The following is a 25,117-nucleotide window of genomic DNA, read 5'->3' on the forward strand; positions in this document are numbered from 1 at the left end:
CCCCGTAACAATAATGGTGGGAATTCCACCTCCACCTCCGAAAATATGAACACAGTCTTTTACAGAACCTGAACAGTCACTTGTCTCACTGATCGTGAAGGGTGCGATCCGTCACCCTGCCGTTACCGACCAGCTCAGCTTCCCGCTGACACAAACGACTGAAACCTCCTGTACAAAGATCAGAAACACACAGTGCAGTACGGCACAGATTAAGGCTGAGAATGTTACCTCTCATAGAAGTCGATATCTTGGCGATGTGGTGGAGGTGTCATCCTGCTTTTATCCCAGGTGAGATGCAGATGATCGGTGACAGCTGTCATAGTTGATGAGTGACAGCTGTCACCTCGGCTGTTCCTGTAGGCGGCAGCGCCCTCTCGTGCCTGAAGCCCGCACTTCAGGCAGGGCGCCCTCTGGTGGTGGGCCAGCAGTACCTCCTCTTCTGGCAGCCCACACAACAGATGTTCCTTTTATACCCAGTCATGACACTCACCTGTTTCCAATTAACCTGTGGAATGTTCCAAACAGGTGTTTTTTGAGCATTCATCAACTTTCCCAGTCTTTTGTCCCAAATTTTTTGAAATGTGTTGCAGGCATCCATTTCAAAATGAGCAAATATTTGCACAAAAACAAAAAGGTCTATCTGTTTGAGCATTAAATATCTTGTCTTTGTGGTGTATTCAATTGAATATAGGTTGAAGAGGATTTGCAAATCATTGTATTCTGTTTTTATTTACATTTCACAAAATGTCCCAACTTTATTGGATTTGGGGTTGTAAATGAAGTCCAAGACATGTAAAGTGACTTGGAAATGTTTATGTATCCATCCCCTGTCATAAAGAAAACTGGCTGTAAAAGTGATGTTTTTTGTATTTAGCTTGTCAAATCATGTATGGCTTTGTATAAAAATGGCTGTAATTCCTAAATGATTAATGTGATTTTATTATGAAATCCCTTGAATTAAAGCTAAAAGTTTACATGACAAAATTATTTCATTTCAACTCCAATGTGTTTGTGTAAGAAAAATTACAAGAATTGTGTGGCCACCCAAATACTTATGAACCAGTATGTGCTGTCACGTGCCCTGTGGGTTATTATTGCTGTTATGATTATTATTGCCAAATTAATTTTGAAACATTTTAGATTTGGTCTTTTACTCACTTATTATTGAAGAAAAATCATTACATTTCTGCAGAAGTATTGGGGTGCTTAAGACTGATGCATAGTACAGTGACAAAGACAAAGTTCTATTATGGGTGTTGTGAAATGAGCTGTAAGTCTCAGGCATGATTACCGCACAGGTGTGCCTTAGGCTGGCCACAATAAAAGGCCACTCTAAAATGTTTCGTTTTAGGTCAGCGCTGTGAGATTCTGCAGCTGCAGCACTGACAGCAAACAGCAGCTTATTACAGCCAGTTGATACATTTCTAAAGTTCATGAATCATTGGAGTAAAATTACAGTTTTGCTTATCGAGCTCTCAGTGTAGTGGTGTTGTTGTTGCTGCATTCAAATGCAACTCTTAGGGGGGAACAAATCATCCCATTTAGTTCAGTAATCAAGAGGATGATCTGGGCTGCTCTCTGCACGCCCTCCCCACACAAAGCTCATCTTTAAGCACAGTCTGTCACGTCTCTGAGTCCTCAGGAAAGGTGTACTTTTGTCCCAGTGCTATTACGGCTCATTAGCTTCATACCGGACGTGCTTACTCCGCAAAAACATGCCACAACTGAAGCTCACGCAGCCTTACAGTAACACATTTGTATTCACGTAAATGACAAACACCAAAGGTTTGGCGGCAGCAGTGGCGACCTGTGGTCTTGACAAATTTGTGTAATTATGTCAAAGCGGGAGTTGCGAGGGCAACCTGTTCTGCATTCTTCACAGTACACACTAATCATTAAAGTGTTCATTAAACACAGATTAGCACAGCCAGCCACCAGCAAATCTAATGGAATTAAGTTCAAGCTGAGTTTCCACCTTAGCAGATGCACCTGAAAAAGCCAACATGGCTGTTTCCAGTTTCCTGTGCCACGGTCATGGCGCGGCCGTGCCATGACCAGGGTGGCATGCCCCATACATTTCCGGGGTGGCATGCCCCAGACCTTCTTAGTGTGGGCGTGCCTTCAGCACATCCAACCAAGCACCTCCCCCCACCACCCAAACCACCATTTACCTGAAGCTACATCTGCACCTGCATGCACGCAGCATGTTAGAAAAGCAAATCATGAATATAAGCACATGGTGCAGACTGTTAGCTTTCACTGGAGGATAATTACACAGTGTCAAAATAACAGCACATTCTGAGTGTGTTCCTCCATGTTTAAGAGATCAAAAGTAATTGGACGCTTGGCTGCTGAGCTGTTTTGCAACCAGCTGTGTGTTATTCCCTCATGAAGTCACATGTCGTCCAGTCCAGTATGATGTGAAGTGCATCTGCAGTAGGTCATCCTCAAAAATCAACTCTGCACCAAGGAAATGAATGAGGGAAGCCATCAAGACACCCGTCACCACTTTGAAGGCTTAAGTGGCTGTGATGAGAGAAACAGTTCATCTAACAAACTCTAATATACTTTGTACAAAACACCATGAACATATAATATTAAGACATTCTGTTTAGAATTGAGTGGGCTGTTATCAGGAGGCTAAAACAGATGATGTAAGATGACCAATATAATAATGCATTGCCATTTGAACAGAGGCCAAAAGACCACTTCAATATGGTATGTAATTTGCTACATTTTCACACTGTTTCAGTGTGCTTGGTGGCACAAGCAATTAGTACATTTTCTCTTAAAAAGAATATCCCTAGTTCAAAACTGCCCATGCCCCATTCCCGCTGTACAGTTGGAGTTGTGTTAGGAAAAGTCAAATTAACATAGATCCCAAGCTGCACTTCCTGTTGCGACCTCAAGCAAAATGGCAGAAGCCTACAGAAACCTCATTGAATGGGTTTCAAAATACAACTGTATTAAATTTTTACAAGAAAAAAGTTTAAAAGTGGCACAATCATATTAATTCAACAGGAAAGGGTTGTTGGCCTGTCAACGGTGTACCTTGCTTCACACCCTATGACTGCTAGGATAGGCTCCAGCCCCCGTGACCCTTAATTGGAGTAAGTGGTTGGAGATAAGTGTTAGCGTGTGTGAAAAGGCTGTTGGGTTTAAAATGTAATTTTTTTGTTAAATTTATTTATTAGACAGTCTTGTGGACAGCTTAAACTCAGTGCTCACCACCACACTTGACATGATTGCTCCACCTATATTAAATCCACACTCGCACAGTTGCCTTGGTTCAATGATTACTTACGTGGCATCAAGCATAAGACTAGAGATCTAGAACGAAAATGGCATAGTTCAAAACTAGAAGTGTTCCGCCTCACGTGGCATGATGCTGTCTTTAACTATAAGCAGGCATTGACTGGCTATAAAGCGAGCCTATTACTCTGATTTGATCAACAAAAACAAGCATAATTCAAAGTTCCTCTTTGACACTGTGGCAACATTTATTCATGGACAACCACCTGTAAGTCGCTCTCTTTTTAGAGCCCAAGATTTCTTGGATTACTTTGAGAAGAAAATAAAATGACATTTGGTTAAATATATCCTAGCATGCCTTAGTCCGGCCACTACACCCTGTTATTGAGGTGGGCGCCGTCACTGATATATACAACCCCTGGCAAAAATTATGGAATCACCGACCTCAGAGGATGTTCATTCAGTTGTTTAATTTTGTAGAAAAAAATCAGATCACAGACATGACACAAAACTAAAGTCATTTCAAATGGCAACTTTCTGGCTTTAAGAAACACTATAAGAAATCAAGAAAAAAAGATTGTGGCAGTCAGTAACGGTTACTTTTTTAGACCAAGCAGAGGAAAAAAATATGGAATCACTCAATTCTGAGGAAAAAATTATGGAATCACCCTGTAAATTTTCATCCCCCAAATTAACACTTGCATCAAATCAGATCTGCTCATTGACATTGACCCTATGCCATGACATTGACCCTATGTGTCTTTTTGCAAGGAATGTTTTTGCAGTTTTTGCTCTATGGCAAGATGCATTATCATCTTGAAAAATGATTCATCATCCCCAAACATCCTTTCAATTGTCCAAATATCAACATAAACTTGTGCATTTATTGATGATGTAATGACAGCCATCTCCCCAGTGCCTTTACCTGACATGCAGCCCCATATCATCAATGACTGTGGAAATTTACATGTTCTCTTCAGGCAGTCATCTTTATAAATCCCATTGGAAAGGCACCAAACAAAAGTTCCAGCATCATCACCTTGCCCAATGCAGATTCGAGATTCATCACTGAATATGACTTTCATCCAGTCATCCACAGTCCCCAATTGCTTTCCTTAGCCCATTGTAACCTTGTTTTTTTCTGTTTAGGTGTTAATGATGCCTTTCGTTTAGCTTTTCTGTATGTAAATCCCATTTCCTTTAGGCGGTTTCTTACAGTTCGGTCACAGACGTTGACTCCAGTTTCCTCCATTCGTTCCTCATTTGTTTTGTTGTGCATTTTTCGATTTTTGAGACATATTGCTTTAAGTTTTCTGTTTTGACGCTTTGATGTCTTCCTTGATCTACCAGTATGTTTGCCTTTAACAACCTTCCCATGTTGTTTGTATTTGGTCCAGAGTTTAGACACAGCTGACTGTGAACAACCAACATCTTTTGCAACATTGCGTGATGATTTACTCTCTTTTAAGAGTTTGATAATCCTCGCCTTTGATTCAATTGACATCTCTCGTGTTGGAGCCATGATTCATGTCAGTCCACTTGGTGCAACAGCTCTCCAAGGTGTGTTCACTCCTTTTTAGATGCAGACTAACGAGCAGATCTGATATGATGCAGGTGTTAGTTTTGGTGATGAAAATTTACAGGGTGATTCCATAATTTTTTCCTCAGAATTGAGTGATTCCATATTTTTTTCCTCTGCTTGGTCTAAAAAAGTAACCGTTACTGACTGCCACAATCTTTTTTTCTTGATTTCTTAAAGCCAGAAAGTTGCCATTTGAAATGACTTTAGTTTTGTGTCATGTCTGTGATCTGCTTTTTTTCTACAAAATTAAGCAACTGAATGAACATCCTCCGAGGCCGGTGATTCCATAATTTTTGCCAGGGGTTGTATGACGAAACTTGTAATGTCTGAGAAAAGCACAACCTGCTTATTTGATCCTATACCAGCAAAACTATTTAAGGACCTGTAGCCCACTCTTGGGCCGACTGTGTTGAAAATTATGAATCTGTCATTAACCTCGGGATCTGTTCCTAAATGTTTCAAATCTACAGTCATTAAACCATTACTTAAGAAATCTAATCTTGTCCCGAGTGTATTGAAAAAGTACTGGTCGATATCAAATTGATCATTTTGTTATAAATTCTGGAAAAAGTGGTTTCACAGCAGCTCATGGACCAGTTTACTGAGAATAATCTCTTTGAGCCACTGCAGTGTGCATTTAGAACATATCATGCCACAGAGCTCTCACTAAAGTGGTAAATGATATTCTGCTTGCAATGAATTGCGACACCACTACAGTTCTGGTGCTGTTAGATATTAGCGTTGGTTTTGATATGGTGGATCACCATATTCTACTTGATAGGCTGGAGAATTATTTTGGGATTATTGGGAAGTCCTTGCATGGTTGACAACATACCTAACCAGTCATTCTCACTGTGTCTTGTACAACACTACCTCTAACCTTGGTGACATGAGATATGGGTTTCCACAGGGGTCTGTCTTAGGCCCCTTGCTTTTATCCCTTTATATAGCACCCTTTGGTCACATCTTGCAGCATTTTGGGATTAACGTTCATTCTATGCTGATGATACTCAGTTGTCCATGCTGATAACTGCTGGTAATCTCATACACATAAAGTCCTTAGATCATGGGTATTCAACTTGTTACAGAAAGGACAGAGGGGGTGCAGATTTTCTTTGCAACCACCCACTCCATGAGGTGATTTCACTGATTAACTGCTTCCATCTGCTCAAAGTGATGTTAATCAGTGAAATCACCTAGTTCAAGTTGGTGGTTGCAAAGAAAACCTGCACCCCCTCGGCCTGTTCTGGAACAAGTTCAATACCCCTGCCTTAGAGGATTGCCTTGCATCAGTGAAAAGCTGGATGTCCAGCAATTTCTTAGTTTTAAACTCAGACAAGACAGATGCAGCGAGACATCAAGAATGCTTAACCTAGGCTCATGTGTCATACAAGTACATCACACTGACAAAGTGAGGATGCTTAGGGTGATTTTTGATCCCACGTTGTCATTTGACCTACATATTTGAGCTATTAAGAGGACTGCTTTCTTCCAACAGCAAAATATAGCGAAGATTTGTCCCATCATGTCTATGGTTGATGCTGAGACCCTGGTCCATGCATTTGTCTCTTCTAGACTGGACTAACACAATGTTCTGTTTTCTGGTTTACTGCAGTCCAGCATTAGGGGTCTTCAACTGGTTTAAAATGTTGCTACCAGACTCTTGACAAGAAGCAGAAACTTCAATCACATTACACCCATTTTGACATCTCTTCATTGGCTTTCTATCCCCGTGAGATCAGATTTTAAAGTGTAGGTAACACAATATGTTATGGTTTTTTGAGTATTTAAGACTAAAATTAAACAACAGTTTGAAATTTATCCTTTCCTGGTGCGTAGTTACTGAAGAAATAAAAATTCAAATTTTGAACTACACACCACTAAAAACTAGGAACTTCTGGACAAGTCCCAACATTGGAGAAGAAGGAGGAAATGACTTCAGCACAAGAACCATTATCTTAATAGACCCATTAATTTATGGATTTTTACAGGCTACTGACAGGCCAGTTTCCACCAAGTGGTTCGGGTCAGTGCTGCATGGTATAATACGTGTCAGAACGGTTAATTCTGGCCAGCAAGACCCTTTTTATTGGCAGGTGGAAGACTTATATTGACAATCGCGCATGCACGGTATCATGCGGTTTCAGACTGAGACTTTCTGAGCAGATGAGAGACTGTGAGTCTTTCAACTTGCGGAGCAAAGCAGCCCGAGGTGGAAGAAGAGGAGGCTCCGTTCACAGCACAGACTTGAACCATCAGCCTCAGACGCAATCAATGGATTACACCTGTAGCTGACCATGCCGGTCCCGGATCGGTCCACCAGAGACTCGAACCAGCAGCCACAATTAATGGATTACACCTGTGCCGGCGCTGTAACCTGGCACCAAACTGCCGGTGTGACAAAGGCACTTTTCTTCAGGCAGGACAAGGAATTAAATTATTTTCAGACATCGTTTTCCAAATGTGGATATGCTTTCATCAGACTGAAGATGATCTCACTGAAACGGACAGGTGAGACTATATATTAACTCCTTGTGTGAATGGCTTTAATATTGAAAAATAACATCTTATGCTACTAAATGTACTTTACACTAACTGTATTCAAGAAGGAAACAAGATTTATTTTAAAAATAGCTAACATTTTCAGCCCCTCGTGTCATTTTTCAGATTTGAAATGTATGTACCCATTTCTAAGAAAAAAAGAACATGCTGTGTTCTGAACTCTGCCAATATTGTCACTGTTGTCAGACTGAAGGTCTTACTCCAAGGTTTAGTCTCCCTCATTGTCATCTAAATTAGGCTCAAAATGATAAGCCTGTGTTCCACACAGCTTCTTCAGAGTCACCTTCAGACTGGACTTAAACAAAAGTCTCCACACTACAAAAAAATTGACAGAAAACAGTTCGACCTCCGCTGTGTTTGCAATTGATTTGGACTTGAATCAGCAGGTGCCATTCTCGTGATGACATTGCAACAATATGGCCGCAGCTGAAATAGAGCGCAGCCTTCAGACAGCTGTTGTTTGTGCTTCACCTGTGCATTTATCATCAACTTTTATTGTTCAAGATTTTTTAAAATATCAACATTTTATCCTTTTTAGTGATTATTTGTGCACATTTTTGTTTCACCTACACTTTAAGGTTCTGCTATTAACTTATAACATTATTCATGGACTAGCACCTCCCTACTTAGCTGACCTATTTAAACCCTACGTACCGGCCCGGGCTCTGCGTTCTCAGGGTGCAGGACTACTTTGTGTTCCTTGGGTGAATAAAATGTCTGCAGGTCACAGAGATTTCTCTTATTGTGCACCTGTTTTATGGAATGAGCTCCCTGTGTCAATAAAACTGTCAGATTCTGTGGAGACTTTCAAGTCTAGACTTAAGACGCATCTATTCTCCCTCTCATATGGCTAGCATACTGGCATAGTATAGTACTATGCTGCCTATCCTTTTGAAGTCATTTTATTAGCAATGGAACAGGTCTCAGCCTAAACTTTTTATACTTTAAATTATCTCTGTTCAAGGTTCGGATAACGTCACATAGGATTGCAGGATTGATGGCAACAAACTGCAGGGTGCCAAACTGATCATGAGATGCCAGGCCTGAAGCTGGTGCCGCACACTGCAGTCTGCATTTGGAATGGATGTTGTCGCTGGAACAGGCCCACTGAAGGCATGAGGAATGCTGGATGAGCCCTGCCTGTGGTGCAAATGTCTGCGTGGACTTCTCATCAAATGCATATTCTTTTCTTTTATTATGTTATGTTGTTTTGATTTCCTGTTTTCTGTTTCTTCAGCTTTGTAAAACTTTGCAAAAGCCTTGTAACTGTTAACATGGTCCAAGCAGAGGGTCACCCCTTTTGAGTCTGGACTACTTGAGGTTTCTTCCTCAAAATCATCAGATGTTTTTCCTTACCACTCTCACCTGCGTGCTTGCTCTAGGTGTTGGTAAGGTTAGACCTTACTTGTGTGACGCTCCTTGAAGCAACTTAGTTGTGATTTGGCACTATATAAATCAGGGGTGGGCAACTTGTTCCAGAAATGGCCAAGAGGGTGCAGGTTTTCTTTGCAGCCACTGATTCCACCAGGTGATTTCACTGATTAATATCACTTTGAGCAGATGGAATCAGTTAATCAGTGAAATCACCTGGTGGAATCAGTGGCTGCAAAGAAAACCTGCACCCTCTTGGCCCTTTCTGAAACAAGTTGCCCACCCCTGATATAAATGAAAGAAATGGAAAATGGTAAAATTACAACAGTTTTATACGTTTAAGAAATTAAACACAGGGGTTTTAATTGTAATTAATATTATTATTTTCAATATACTTGCAATTGTTAATTTTAGGGATTTAGGTAATAATGTTTCATTTGATTTAATTAATTTCAACTACAGTATTGTTTTGCACTTAATTGACAATGTTATGTGGAAATTCAACGTTTTATTTCTTAGAGTGATATTATATAAATTTACAGGCTGTTCAGAACAGGAATTTACAGCTCTTTCTTACTGTTTTTTACAGAACTGTTCTGGCAACCACAGCTGGCAGCCCCCCTCCCACCCCAATAAAAGAAAGATTTTTGTTTGTTTGTTTGTTTCATTTTTCTTTTACAGTGAAGGACCAGCTGTCAACTATCCAACTACTTTTGGAGCCCATGCAAAAATGTACAATTCCGGTAATATTTGTCTGATCTGGATGCAAACAGTCTGCAGTACGAGGTTAAAGTCTCGGTCCAGCATTGCAGTGCACTGCGACAGACGATCAGCACTTTTAATGGGGGCTGTTAATGTCCAAATATTTATTTACCTAACTGCAAACACATAGAAAGCCACAATCACACGCGCACACACACACACACACACACATGCATAAAAGAAGAGACGATTATGCAGTACTTTTGCAAATCTAGCTTTTATGTGAATGATCTAAACATGATAGTTTGCTTCCTGAAATAATAGTTTTCAAAGTAATAACGTACAATCACAGCATTTTAAAGTCTAAAGTGTCTTGCAAAGCAAAGTTTTGAAAATCCTTTTTCTGTATTTGGCTGATAACATAGTATTCCAAAATATGAAGATCATTTATAAAACATTCAAAAAATAAGTAATTGCTAATGGTCACAGCAGCATTTTAAATAGTGGTGTGGGGCTGGGGGAGGGGGGCAGTGTAGGCGACTCAAATATACATCAAATATACACATTTTCTACTAGCTGCAGGGTGCCGTCCTCACGACGGGATACATTCCTCAAACAGCGAAGCTTCCCCTGTGTTTTGTCTCTGAGGTGCAGCTCTACAAGTATATTGTGTGGTGCCGTCTGTCTTTAATTCCTTCTTTAAACATACTCTGAGCGCTTCCTCGAGGAAACGTCTGCACTCCTGACCTGGTGTCTCCTCTGCAGCGTAGGCTGAGCCTCCGCCTGTGAGCACGAGCAGGAGGTAAGCAAAAGGAGCCCGGCCACCACCAGGAGAAAGCCTCCCGCCCAGCCACAAAATAAAGCATCACCGAACTCCCACCGAGGCACCACGTCAGGAACTGTCTCATCAAAGAAGTGAATCACTGCCAAGTGAGCCACGTAGGACACGGGGATCAGGCACAGCACGCCTGCCAGCAGTCCCAGTGCTCCTCCTCCGACGGTTAAGCTCCTCTTGGTTTGATGGCCTCCTTGTCCTTTGCAGCTGTTGACCAGGTAAAGTCCAGGAACAGCCAGCAGGATTCCCAGCATGCTCACGGCCAGAGACGTGCACATGAGGATACGAGCGAGCTTGAGATCATAAGAGAGACCCAGCAGGCTGTCGTAAGCTCTGCACTCCATACCACCAATGTCCTGCACCACGCAGGTCTCCCACAGGCCCAACTCGTAGCTCTCTATGGCCAGCAGCTCGGTGGACATGGTCAGCCACTGTGGGAGGATAGTGGCCGTCAACGTGCACAGCCAAGCCCCCACGTAGACCAGCATCCCCAGCAGCTCCAAAGCACAGGCGCACGTGTCCATGTTTGTGTTGGCCTCCTCCGCTAGATGTTTTGTCCGGCTGCACTTCAGAGGCTCTGGAGGTCTGCTCGGGACAGACACTGCTCAGATCACCTGCTAATTACAGCCGAGGACGCCAGCTGTCCGCTCGCTGCTCCTTCAACAACAGTTCCCACTCAGAGGAGTACACATCAGCTGCTGCGGGGAGGAGAAGGGCCCGTTTGGCCCTCCCCTTTTTGGTTGTCCTGCTCCTGCTGCCGTGCCAATGGGCAGCAGGAGCAGGATGTTAGTTCATTCTCTGGTGCCCATTTTTAAGTTTCACCGTTATGGACACAGTAGGAGGGACAGTATCTTGTTGGGCTTTTTTCTACATGTGTAGGTATATTCTTGTGGATAAAAGAACTCAAAATTAGCAACACGTAACATGACATCATGATGTTTCTTAAAGACTTAAAATATCATTTTCTGGTAAATATGTAACAAGTTGTTGTAAGATTACTTCAAAAAGTTTGGAAAAATTGGAAGCAGGTCTGTAGTTTACTAGTAGTTGTGGCTCCAATCTAGGTTTCTCCCAGAGTCGACTGCAAGGGAAGCTCAGCTTCCCCTAAAATGTCAAAAATTAAATGGTCAAATATGTACAGTTGTGTAACATTTCAATGACTACAAATGTGTTAGAACATGTTCATCTCAAAGATGAGTTTGTTCAGAATCAGCTACTTATCACAAACCAACTGACTTGATTTTGTTAACTTCGCATACATTCACATAACGTCAATGTCATAGATTTCAAGAAATTTATTTTTTTTTCTACGGTCTGTGGTCAATGCATTTGCCTGTAGAAGCCGAGCGTCCGTTCACTTCGATGACACTGCATGGAAGAGTTTTAAATGCCATGATTTTGTCCCGCCCCCGGATGCTCAGTGTCTCTGGGGGTGAATGGAGCTGTGGGCGGGCCTGGATGCTGAGCTTCCATACGATGATTGGAGGATCAGTCGAAAGGCTGAATCCCATTTTGATTGACAGCTATCTTGAGATATTCGCCCTATTGAGATATCCCATAATCCCTTGCACGCAATTTAGTACTAGAAATTGGGGGGGACAAAGTGCGAGGCCGGCAACAGTTTCTAGATAAGCTCAGATGCATTCTGAGCATCCAGAACAGTAATTTTAATGTTTGGAGACCATAAAGTGGACACCATTTGACTTATGCAATTTGAAACTGTGGATATAAGTACTTTATTCTGAGAATAGCCAGCATTGATTTTATTAATATCCTGGTGTAAATAAGGTATCACCACATGTGTAGAACTCAAAAAGAATGATAGGTTGAGTTTTCATTAAAAAAACAACTGCAATGTGGTAAAATGTATTTTACCACAGGCTCTTAATAATTATTAACCATCGCATACTGTATTTTTTCCTCAAGATTTGTTTTTGCATAAGTTTGAAAAAAACAACAGATCATAAGTTTAGGATAAATTACTTATCATGAATTTAATTTTTGAAGTGGCACTAATGACAACACTCATACTGAACACAATTTCGCTTGCATAGACTGATTTTAGAGATCAAGCAATAATTGCAGATGGGCTTTCTGAGGTCCCAGATAGCTTTTCTGATTTCCTTTTCTAACTTTCAGAATTTAGTAAATTAGCATGTGGTCCATTGATACTTATGTGTAGACACTAGTCCTTAGCAGGGCTGGATCCAGAGTGAAAATCTGACAGATGCATTTTTTTCCCAATGATAAAATAAAGTCTTGTTATTCAATAATCTTCATTCCTTTATTCGTGTGCAACATACACTGTCACACTTCTTTTAATATATTTATTATACTTCATGGACCATAATGAACACTTATTTGTATAAATATGATGTCCTAAAAAAACCCACTATAACAAAAAATGACTGTAAACAGGATCAAATTTATTGCCAAAATCTTTACTTTTTTTTTCAGTTGATAAAATCAATAAAAATATGACTGCATATATTCTTAATAATATTGAGATACAGACTGTTCACATTTTCCATTGATACCAATCAAAATTACAAACAGTCCAGCAGGTAACAATATTCATGTCCATGACTAAATATACTAAAACAAATACATCACAATTGTACACATATCACAAGATTTTGTTGTAAAATCAGTAAATTGAAACTGAATTGAAACTGAACATTTTATTGAGCATTAAAGTAAATAAATATGAAATTGTCACTGGATCCTTAAACTTTGGACATAATAAAGTCTACATGGTGGATCCTTGATCTCTGGACATAAATAGGAATAAACAAAAACTGTAGTTTTTGTCAAAAGCGTTTCCTTTCAGACATTATTGGCATGAATGTCTTTCCATATATCTGAGCTGATTCTTACAGCTGCTGTGCTTCACTTCAAAAAATTATAAAGAAATACAGCACGTTTCATTTTGGGAGGAAAAAACGTTTTACTAGATTGTAGTTTCTTGTCTGTATTACAACGTTTGGAAAGAGGTGTCATTTTATTTAAAGCGGCGATTCATTTTGAAGTTATTCCGACCGGACTCGTCTTGGCAGAGAGCCGCTCGCCGTTTCGAGCTGTGTGAACGGAACCGAGGACGATTCTCGTTTCTTGACAGCAACAAGACAAGAGTCCCAGTTAGTGACTTTAATACACACAAAAGTGACTCATGATATTTTAATGGCTTTGCCAGGGGTTAAGAAGCGGACTTACTGCTTCTGAAGAGCAGCGAATCAAAGAGCCTCAAGTCATTGAATCGAAGCATTGCTTCAGTGGTTCACGGCTTCAAAGTGGAGTGGCGCTGCAGAAACGGTTGATTACACAGCTGCAGACCAAACCCTGAATATCTGACTTTATTTGTACGTCCGTATGACTCTGAAACTCGGAAAAATCCGTATAATTTACGGACTATAGGTTGACATGAAAACCAAAGCTGTGTTCACCATGGGGACACGTTCGGCACTATTCGGGATTATTCAAGATTTTGTTTTTTTACCTATGACAAACGATGCGTAAAAAAATTTGACCGATGCATCGGTCAAAACCGGTCTGGATCCGGGCCTGCCTAGAGGCAACTATTTTTGATTTAAAATCTGGGCAAATGCAGTCCCAGAAAATTCCAAATGTGACAAACAAGAAACAGGTGTTGTAAACAAGTCAATGCTGCTAAAAATACAAACTTGCAAAAACAAAGATACTATTCTGACATGGTTTGCGCATAAGATTGACATAGTTTGCACATAAGACTGGCATAGCATGTTTCAAGTACACACATATACGAGGTCTGTCCATAAAGTATAGGTCCTTTTTATTTTTTTCAAAAACTATATGGATTTCATTCATATGTTTTACGTCAGACATGCTTGAACCCTCGTGCGCATGCGTGAGTTTTTCCACGCCTGTCGGTGACGTCATTCGCCTGTGAGCACTCCTTGTGGGAGGAGTCGCTCCGCCACAGGAAAAACACCTCCGTTGGAAGCCTTAAGGACAAGTTGGAACATGTCCTGCTGTTAAACAATTTCTCATATACTCACTCCACTGAAAGCCATCAAAAGCCGCCTGGATTTTACAAATGGTTATCAACACGGAGGTGTTTTTTCTGTGCCCGTCCGCACGTCTTTCATTAAAAAAATCTCCTTTAACAGTGGAATATCCGGATAAAATGCTGAAACCGACTTCTTCTGAAACTTCTCTGTTCTCTCACGACGTCCTGGATCAATAGAGCCTGAAATGTGGAGGTTTTCAGCTTGAACAGGCTGACGACGGCGGCTGAGAGCGCTGAGCGACGTCTCGCACCGTGGGAAGTCCTTAAAGCGACAGAATCACCTCAAAATCTCTCATCAGCCGTTAAAATTTTCACTGAAAACCAGCTTAATTTTTCGAACCATGTCCACTTCGATGTGTCTCACAGGTTTAGAAAAATTTTTGATCAAACAAAGCGCCAGTCTCTCAGCAACTTCTCAGACAAAGGAATTCCGACGAGGGGCTGGATGACTCCTCCCACAAGGAGTGCTCACAGGCGAATGACGTCACCGACAGGCATGGAAAAACTCACGCATGCGCACGAGGGTTCAAGCATGTCTGACGTAAAAACATATGAATGAAATCCATATAGTTTTTGAAAAAAATAAAAAGGACCTATACTTTATTGACAGACCTCGTATGTCAGAAGGTGAAGGGGGGGGACATACCATATTCTGTCCCCCCTGGTTGAAAAGGTGGGGAGGGACATGTCCCCCCTATCCCCCACCAAATTGCACCCATGGTGCCAGAGAGTCCCTGCAGTCAAAATAACATAGAGAATCCACATGACGAGAATTGCAAATGAACATTATGCTACCAAAATATAATTTTTGTTATGCTTTTCATCACGTTAATAAAGACCCTGAAAACTTGCTAAAACAAATATTCCAAATAATCTGTGTCTGCTACGTTTAACCTGTGTGGAATTTAATAAACGCAAACCAAATTTCACACATATATATTACTCTGGAACAAACAGGACAAACAGTGTTGTAAAGGACAATAAGCAGGATGCTAAAGAGCAAACTTCACTTTCTCCCAGAACGACATGAACAGGAAGTGATCACGACTCACAGCAACTCCCACTGAAAATAACGGAGAAACAACCTGAGCTTCTCGCATGTTTACATAAAACAAACACAGTAACAACATCTATAAACTCAGACAATATATTCAGCAGAGTTTTAGGCACAAAATACAAAGAGTTTTATGTTGGGACGCTGTTGTCCGTGTGCAGCGGTTAAAGTGCAGTCTGATTTAGCACTGGTACCACAGTCTCTTATACAAAGAGAGTGGTAGCGTGTTTTTGAAAACATGGCTGTGATTGGTCCATCTGATACATCGGCCGCTATTGGCTCTGTGATTGGCTGACTCTGTGGAAGTTTATCTCACCCCTGTCAAACCAAAATGGAAACGAGGTATTTGCTTTGTGTGTCTGGAATTCGCATGGCAACCAAAAACATTTGGAGGTTTGAAACGTTGTAAACAAAGGCTGCAGCCAACCACAGAGTGGCGTGTCTCAGCCAATCGGCAAAATGTCAGAATACTGACTAAAAGTCACGTGAACAAATAACCCAATACCGACTCCTTTGCATTGGCTGAAGGAGTGGAACCAACTTAAGCCTGATCAGACCTTCTCAGTGCAGTTCTCAATGTTAACGGCATCTCGCAGAATGGAGAGCTCTCCGAAGTTTTGCGAGATTTGAAACCTCAATAGACTGAATACACTGTCACTTAAAATCGAAATTCAAGCATTTATTGTCATTGCCACAAAGAACAACGAAATTACGTCTGGAGCATCCACATGTGTAATTAAAAAAAAAAAAAAAGTGCAAACCAGTGCAATAAATAGCCCCTAAATACCCCATGTAAACATTTATAACATCAGTACAGTGACATTATTGACAGCAATATCAAAACAAGATGCTGATAAAATGCATTAAAGCGTAAGAACAATCAAATAAATAAATATAAAAACGGTGACACTGTACAGCAATGCAGAAACCAGTTCAATACTATTGATTGGTGGATATAATCCACAGAAGGGGGGACATAGAAAGGGGCAATTTCCAAATAAATAAATAAATAAATAAGAGTAACAATGCGCAACAACGTAAAACCAGTGCTGCTACAATTGATTATTGAATTCAATGCAGTTGATACAGACGTGACTGAGCTCACTTAATCATCGTGAGCTCAGTCCCGTCGCGGATTTTGCAAGTGAAGCCGAAAGACAAACTGCAGCTCATTTCTTGGTGTTTAAAAACATTACATGACCATTTCCACTGTTCACTTCTTACACTGTAAATAACACACACTCATAATATTTCCTTGTTTCAGTTTAACATAATGTAGTGTGTTGCATTAACGGAAGTTGGGATTATCCCAGCATGCACTGGTTAGCATGTTTGCTGATAGAACTACCAGATAATGCCATTTCTCACATGTTACATGGTTTACATTCATTGCTGTTACTGTTACTTTGTCTTTTATGCAATTTTCTGAGGTACCGTTGTAACCTGAAGTATTTGTTTTGCCACACCATGAGTGTGAGTGTCAGCACAGCTAATGACCGTCCGTCAGCACGCGTACAGTGTCAGCGTTTAATGATAAGGGGCGTGGTCTCTGTGTCGTACAGTGTTTGAGTGAACGAGAGCAGTTGTTATGTTGAGTTTGTCTCTCAGTCTGAGTTATTGTTATAACAACCCATCCGATACAATAATTTCAACATTCAATCAATCAATCAATCAAATTTTATTTGATAAGCGCCTTACAACAACCTAAGTTGACCAAAGCGATGTACATATAAAAATCGCATTTAAAATATAGTTAAAAAGAGGAACACGGATTCATTTTTTCCCAAGTCTAAAAAGACTAAGTATCAAAGCACATCTAAACAAATACGTTTTGAGTTTTGTTTTAAAAAGGGGCAGATCTGAGATGGCACGCAAGTCAAGGGGCAGCGAGTTCCAAAGTTTAGGACCTGCTGCTGCGAAAGTACGATCACCCCACTGTTTGCTTCGAGACCTGGGCTGCTCCAACAAGTAGAGCTGTGCAGATCGTAGAAATCTGCTGGGCTGGTGAAGAGTCTGAATCTCACATAGATACGCAGGTGCGAAGCTGTGGATGGAGCAGAAAACAAACAGGAGAAGTTGTATTGGATCCTGTATTGCACTGGCAGCCAGTGGAGAGAGTGGAGAACAGGTGTGATATGGTGATGTTTACGAGAATTTGTGAGGAGCCGGGCAGCAGCATTCTGTACCAATTGTAATCTGTGTAAAGATGTTTGACTGAGTCCAATGTACAAAGCATTGCAGTAGTCCAAGCGTGAGCTGATGAATGCGTGGATTGCTTTCTCCAGGTCACAACAACTGAGGAAGGGTTTCACTCTTGTGAGAATGCGGAGCTGAAAGAAGCTTGTCTTAACAACAGAGTCAATTTGTTATGGAGATTAGGCCAGTGTCCAAGTGAACTCCCAAGTTTCTGATTACGGTGTTATGTGAGGAAGTGAGTGACCGTTTGAGACAGCGGCAAGTGGGCTTGTGGTGCCAAATAGACAGAATTCCATTTTGGATTCATTTAGACTCAGTAAATTCTGTGTGAGCCAGTGCTTGATGTCATCCATACAGGTGTTGATGGTCTGAAATGCATCTGGAGAATCTGGTGAGACTGGTAGATAGATTTGAAGATCATCGGCGTACATATGAAAAGACACATTATGGCTAGAGCTGATTGAACCCAGAGGCAGCATGTAAAGAGAGAACAGAACTGGGCCCAAAATGGAGCCTTGTGGGACACCAGAAGACAGTCGGGCGGTAGAAGAGGAGTGGCCATTGATGAAAACAGAGAAGTGCCTGTCCGTTAAATAGGACTTGAACCACTGCAGCACGGGACCCTGATTCCATTTTTTGAGTTTAATGTTTCATTAGTTTGTTCAATCAGTCATTTATATTTCATAATGTTGGTTAGGTCAGAGTAAACTAGGCAGCTAACAAGGTGCACACACAACCTGGTCTCACGGCAAGTTCTGATTCAGCAGCACGAAATATACATTAATCTACTGGTTCATGATATTGTGACGAAAAGCGCCTCATTTTCGTCACGGCAGCACGAATTCATTCTAATTCATTCCGAGATGGCTGCATGAAAGTAAAAGTGAAGCGGGGGGGGGGTTATGGTTAGGGTGGGGGGAAGGAGTAAGATTAGGTTATGGTTAAGGTTAGGGTTGAGGGTGGGAGTAGGGTTAGGAATAGTGAGTTAAAAAAAGCTCTGTCACAAAAATTTGACTCATTTCGTCACGGGAGCACGAAAAAAAACTGAGACTGGGCTGTGCACACATGATGGCAGACAATGGGAATATTGTCAACCTTATTTTGTCAAAGCCATCTGTTAGTCTTTGTTACAAGGAGAAACTTAGAATGAACCAGCAGGCAGACCAACACCTAAGATTGATTTGGTGTAAAAAGTAGGGAAAGTAACAGGTCTTCTCAGCTCTTCTGGTATAACAAACAACGTTAGCTGGCTGACCTGGAGTGCTGTGACAAGAAAATGGACTGTTGGCCCCTTGATGAAACCATCTCAGGGATGACTTGACTGGTCAAAATTGGGTTTTGGGGATCCGTCTAACTTTGACTGAGCATATAAAAGGCATGAAAAGAGCAATGAACATGTGAGTCCATGTGGCATTGAGAGGACACTGGTCAAGTCCCTGGAAAAGACGTCTACTTGATACGACAGGGTCACAGACCATATTCTGGAAAAGAAACAGAGGGCAGAATTTACAGAGAAATAAATGTACAAATTTTATGATGTAAGTTGACAATGAGCTTCCCCTCTTAGAAAGACCAGCAGCTGCCACTAATTTCTCGTAAACAGGTTTTACCGCAGCAGTTTTATAGTTTTGTGTGACCAATTCAGTTGGTCACCTTGGGGCAACTGTTTGTTGTGATTTGGTGCTATACAAGAAAAAAGGTGAGTTGAGTTGAATTCCACTTGGACTACGTTTGTAGAGCAACACTGTCAAATTCAGATAAAGTCTAGTCTGAGTCAGAAACCCAGTTTGATAATATGGAAGGATTTCCTGACATCGCTGATGAAGACGGACATGTGCGTGTGAGCACTACAGATGTTGAGATGTTCGTACCCTGAGCTCAGACTGAGTGCAGTCTGTTTCCAGTGCAGCACAAAACAAAAATCTCCAGCACAGATAGACAGGATTATTTCAGTACAGGTCCACTATTATTTTCCACATCTCAGCTCAGTCTGTTAGATCTAACAAGCATAATGTCCATGTGCTTCCACAAAGATCCAGATAACATGTTCCACTGCAGTCGTCAGGCTACCTCAGCATCTTAACAGGACATTTTGCACTTCAAGTGCTGCTTGTCATTCTGTTCTGGAAGTGCACAAGCAGTGCTTTTAATATGTGCAACCCTATAAAATTAATATCCATGAATGAATGTGGATGAAGCAAATAAAAATGCACAAAAGTTCTTGTGGCTTCTCCCTTTTTGCACCGGGTCACCACACCAGATGCCCTTCCTGATCCAACTTCACATTCCAGAGAGAACAGACGGGTGTTATCTTGATCCGGTAACCTTCTGTTTTAAAAGAAATGGCACTGATCACCAGATTTAGTTTAAAAATATCAGTTGTAGACATGGTAAGAATGAATTTCGGGACATTTCAGCGGTTTGAGTGTCAGGCCCTTTCCTGCAAATGACTGAAACAACAGTGCAGCTTATTGTGTGTATATGTGTGTGTGTGTGTGTGTATTTGTGTGCAGATTCTCAAACAAACAATGTGGGAAATGAACGTGGGTGGCTACAGATCAAAGATATGACGTGGGAAAATGTTTCCCATCCATAAACACACAGAGCTACAAACAAAAATGTCCAGATAAATCACCAAACCGCTCCTTCTCTCCTCCCCCTCAGCAGGACAAACGCTCAGCTGACTGCATCTGCATCACACACTTCGTGTTTCCTTGGCTGCACACATGCACACACATTCTCTTGTCTAAATCAAAACTTAAGGGACCTTCCTTTCATTTAAACAGAACTGTTTGAGCTGAAGAGGACACCACTTTCATTTTTGTTTTCATTTACATTGAAAATTTTGAATTAAAGGTTGCTGCTGTTTGTTATTTTTATTAAAATAGATAGATCTTTATTAATTCCTTGGGAAGACTCCCTGAGGGGAACTGAGGTTCCAACAGCATTGTGTAGCAGCACACAGGGTAAGAAGCACACAGATTGTCAAAAGTGTAAATATATATATATATAAATGCAAATATAATTTTAAATAACAGACATACTGATTGGTACTGGTTTACTGGTTACTACTAGAGTCCCTTAATTGAGAGAATAGTGTCAACTGAGAACATGGCACCATTTTGGGTCCAATTGTGCTGAACTACTGAATGAACCTTTAATGTTTTCAACATTTTTAAAAAATCATTTAACCACATACAGCAACACATCCAGGTGCATGTACTAGCAAAATAACTATAAAACTAGCTAAGCTATTAAATTTACAATTTATGATGATTTATTTAATTCATTTAAAGCCTGATTTATGCTTCTGCAACTCTGTAACTCCATATCATGTAATGACGTAGGGACGAGACAAAAAAATGAAAGTCCATAAATTGTACTTTTTACAGGTGCAATTGATAGAGCATGAAAAACAAAAAAACTGACACCAAGATTGTCAAGCATGGTTAAGTTATGGTAATTTTAGTATGGTCATTTTCGCGTTCTCAAAAAACACGTTCTCAATATGATCAGATGTCATGAACTTCATCATTATGTCGACATAATATTAGATTTTAGGGCTACTACCTTTGAATGAGTGCTGTAAAGGTGACGTGGTTTTTATGCTTGGTAAAGTTGAGCAAAAATTTTCAGCACGAAAGAAGTACATGAAAGGAAATGGCAGAATTGAACCAGACAAAACAAGGTCAAAGAGGAACTTCCTGCATACGTCATTACAAGGAATTTATGGGAAATACCCCAGTGAGGACAATGAAAAAAGCGATCTTTGTGGGGAATCCTCTGCACACTGTGCACAACGATAAACATGCATTGATGGAATGCACATGCAGGCCTCGATCGGCAGATTTTCTCGTCCCTACATGACGTGCGTAACAGTTTTAAAGTTCTCCGTCTCTGGATTATGCTTTATTCTGGACTATTTGACCCTCAACAAGCTTTTCTTTCTACAATAATCACCTCCAAATCAAACATAAGCTGTACAATTTCCTCTTTTTCAGACTGTGTTGTAAATTTGCGGACATTTCTGCCAAACGTATGTGATCCCGAAAAGTGCACTGAAAAAAACTATTAAATTATGATGGCGGACGAAGGACTGAAAACAGAAAAGTGTGAAATTACAGCCTTTTGTGGTGTCTGATTTAACATGTGCATATGTCAGCCTGTGGGTCGGAGTCTGAGCACGGTGTGAAAAATAAGCAGTCGAGCTTTTAATCACAGAAATGACTCCGGTCTCACTTTCCTCAAATCAGCGACTGTCAGTACTGAACTTTAATTTGTACCTCTGTTACTTTGCACGTTCAGACTGCTCGGGGTTTTAATGGAAATTCAGCCTGATCGGACGGGACATTTTATCCGATGTGAGCAAACAAATCCGTTATACAAAATATATACGGTGTTTATTACATGGAAAACAATACAAAAACATCTGGACTTTTTGTCCGGTGACTGTGAATATCTGGTTTATACAATGGCAATTTAGGTGGGAATGAACAATAAATTTACCTCACAAAACTTTGATGATGATGTCGGCTTCCATCCCACACAGCTGACTTTTCTTCTGTTGGATCTGAAGGGAATCTGTACATCTTGAAGTCCTTGCTGTGTCTATTTGTGGCATCCAAATGAAGAGTTCAGATGCAAAACCCAGTAAGTCCTTTTTTTTCAAATGGAGAAAATGCAGTTGAAAATGGAAATTAAAGGAAACCCTATGCAGAAATGCACAGACTTTCATCAATAACATGAAAACAGTTTGTTCAAATTCCTTCATATTTTGCACACTGATGGTCCCCTTGACAGCCAAGTACATGTTGGCATCAACTAAAAATTTATGGTTTTGGAGATACTGGGTTTTGCATATGAACTCTTCAAATGCACAACAACCCGGCATGTTCAGCAAATAAATTAATAAAATAGCTGGATTACATGCAGATACTTAATTTAAAGCCTGATTTATGCTTCTGCAGCTCTGTAATTCTGTGTCATGCGATGACGTGCGTGACAGTTTTAAAGTTCTCCGTCTCTGGATTACACTGGGCAACAATTTTTTACTTTTTGAATGTTGTCTAGATTTCTACAACTTATTTAGGGTATTTTTGCACTGCTGAATCAGGAAATGGCATCAGTTTTTCTCCATCAGGTCAGGTTTTTGTGCAAAGTTGATTTGAAAAAAAAAATCATTACATTTTTGTGGCATTATCAGCTGATTTGTCAACACATACCATCCTAAATATGTTTTTAAGAGAAAAAAAAATGTTTTTCCAACAACATATATTTATTACCTGATAGAAACATCGATACTGTAACTGAATGGTGGGCAATGATAAAGGTAAGTACACGTAAATTGCATGTTGCTTGCACCATTGTTCAAACTTCAGGGGTTGAACTTCGTTTAATCGATCTCCTGGAATACTCAGTGGCAGGGAGGTCTCTCTTCGAGTCCCAACAGTAGTCAGCCATCATGACTGCATCCCAGTGACCCTGATACCTGGTCTCCATCTCTTTCATGTCCAGATGGAATCTCTCCCCCCTGCTCGTCACTCATTGAACCCAGGGTTCTCAGGAAACCGGTCCATATGTGAAAATAGGTAGTGCATCTTGACGCTCATGTTGCAGTCCAGGTTTCTGAAGCAGTCAGCATGTTGTTGACAAGTTCTGCGTAGTTTCTGGCCTTATTGTTGCCAAGAAAGTTCTTTACTACCAGAACAAATGCCTTCCACGCTTCCAGTTCCACTTCGTTCATTGAGCTTTCGAACTCTGGATCTCTGATGAGCTTACGCATCTGAGGACCATTAAAGATGCCAGCTTTCAACTTCTCCATGGTCAATCCTGGAAAAGCCTGGCACAAGTAAGTGAAACAGTCACCATCCTTGTCCAGAGCCTGGGTGAACTGCTTGATTAAGCCGAGTTTGATGTGCAGCGGTGGGAAGAGTATTCTGTCTCTGTCCAACAGAGGGTCGTTGATGACGTTCCTTTCTTTGCAAGGCACCAGTTCCTCCCGCACAGGCCAGTCCTTCTTCGTGTAATGCTGAGCACGGTCCCTACTATCCCACATGCACAGAAACACATGCGTACATGTGAACAAAAACGCAAAAAACGACATGTGGCCATAACTCAAAAACTTGACCTGATTGAGCAAAACCAATGTGATTTTTGGATTCAGCGCATCAGATTCGTCCTAAATCAGCTGAAAAAACGCAGACAACAAATTTGTTGTTGACCAGTGTTATGCTTTCTTATGGATTTATTTGACCCTCAACAAGCTTTTCTTTCCACAATCATCATCTCCAAATCAAAGGTAAGCTGTACAATTTCCTCTTTTTCAGATTTCGTGCTGTAAATGTGCAGACTTTGCTGAACCACTTGTAATCAGCGCGCAGTGTAAAAACTATTAAAATATGATGGCGGACGAAGGATTCAAAGCAGAAAATGTGTTGGGAAGGTGTCGTAACACGGACCCACAACAGGGGGCGCAAATGAACGGACAATGAGTAAGCCAAAAGGTAACAATTTAATGTTGTGATATTACACAACGAAACGTGTCTTAATTTTCACAGTCAATAAACACCAGGTGACGTGTGGGCAGGCTCGAAGATAGAAGACGCCCGACGAGAGAGAAGCCGCGTCCCACACGGCTTCCACCACCAACGGCCTGAAGAACACCGGAGCCGCCAAGTCCCGAGTCCCCAGGTGGCCTCTGTCTTCGGCTGTCGACCCTGGTACTGCTGGCAGAAAACAGAAAGATGATGTGTGAGTGTGAGTCCGCACACTCAGTAATTAACAGTCCAAACACAGTTGGGAGGAAGCACCTCCACCTCCAACCTAGGAACACACTAGCAGCTCCTGTAACCACTTATCTGGATGGAGTGAGAGGCGAAGACGTCGCTTCTCTCACTGACCGCCAACCCAGTTGAAAGGGCACCACAGGACAACGGCTGCAAACAGATCAGACGTAAGTCACAGTTTAAATTCAGCAGAGAAATTACCTTAGTACTGGTAGTCGATTTCTCGGCGGGGAGGTGGAGTTGCAGTCCGGCTTATATGGTGGTGTAGATGAGTGACAGCTGGAGTAATGAGTGACAGCTGTCACTTCCTCTGGGTCTGGCGCCCTCTCGTGCTTGGAGCCCGCACTCCAAGCAGGGCGCCCTCTGGTGGTAGTGGGCCAGCAGTACCTCCTCTTCAGCGGTCCACACAACAAAATGTGTCAAATCACAGCCTTTTGTGTCTAATTTAACAGGTGCACATCCAGGCTGCAGGTCCGAGTCCGAGCATGATGTGAAAAAAATAAATGGCTGGGCTTTGAATCATAGAAATACGAGGTCTGTCCATAAAGTATCGTACCTTTTTATTTATTTATTTATTTTAACTATATGGATTTGATTCATATGTTTTCACGTCAGACAAGCTTGAACTCTCGTGCGCATGTGTGAGTTTTTCCACGCCTGTCGGTGACGTCATTCGCCTGTGAGCACGCCTTGTGGAAGGCGTGGTCCCGCCCCGTCGTCGGATTTTCATTGT

General features: G+C 41.2%; 1 protein-coding gene and 1 long non-coding RNA gene across 2 annotated transcripts in view; both read right to left on the reverse strand.

The window, feature by feature from the left end:
* Nucleotides 1-9,726: 9,726 nt before the first annotated feature.
* LOC117519261 overlaps nt 9,727-25,117 on the reverse strand; it is a 28,298-nt gene continuing 12,907 nt past the window's right edge. The window contains exon 3 of the long non-coding RNA XR_004563229.1: nt 9,727-9,872. This is a non-coding gene — a long non-coding RNA (uncharacterized LOC117519261). The remainder of the gene's footprint in view (nt 9,873-25,117) is intronic.
* LOC117519260 (putative claudin-24) lies at nt 9,728-11,005 on the reverse strand. Its single transcript, XM_034180592.1, has 2 exons — nt 10,901-11,005; nt 9,728-10,865 (listed from the first exon to the last, which is right to left on the reverse strand). Exon 2 carries the CDS (start codon nt 10,826-10,828, stop codon nt 10,169-10,171), a length of 660 nt encoding a protein of 219 aa, XP_034036483.1. The 5' UTR covers nt 10,829-10,865; nt 10,901-11,005; the 3' UTR covers nt 9,728-10,168.

This window comes from Thalassophryne amazonica, chromosome 10, assembly GCF_902500255.1.
Source record: "Thalassophryne amazonica chromosome 10, fThaAma1.1, whole genome shotgun sequence".
Classification (NCBI taxonomy): domain Eukaryota; kingdom Metazoa; phylum Chordata; class Actinopteri; order Batrachoidiformes; family Batrachoididae; genus Thalassophryne; species Thalassophryne amazonica.

Bases quoted from the DNA above. Each gene is read 5' to 3' on its own strand.
- LOC117519260 (XM_034180592.1), bottom strand. From the start codon at position 10,828: ATGGACACGTGCGCCTGTGCTTTGGAGCTGCTGGGGATGCTGGTCTAC.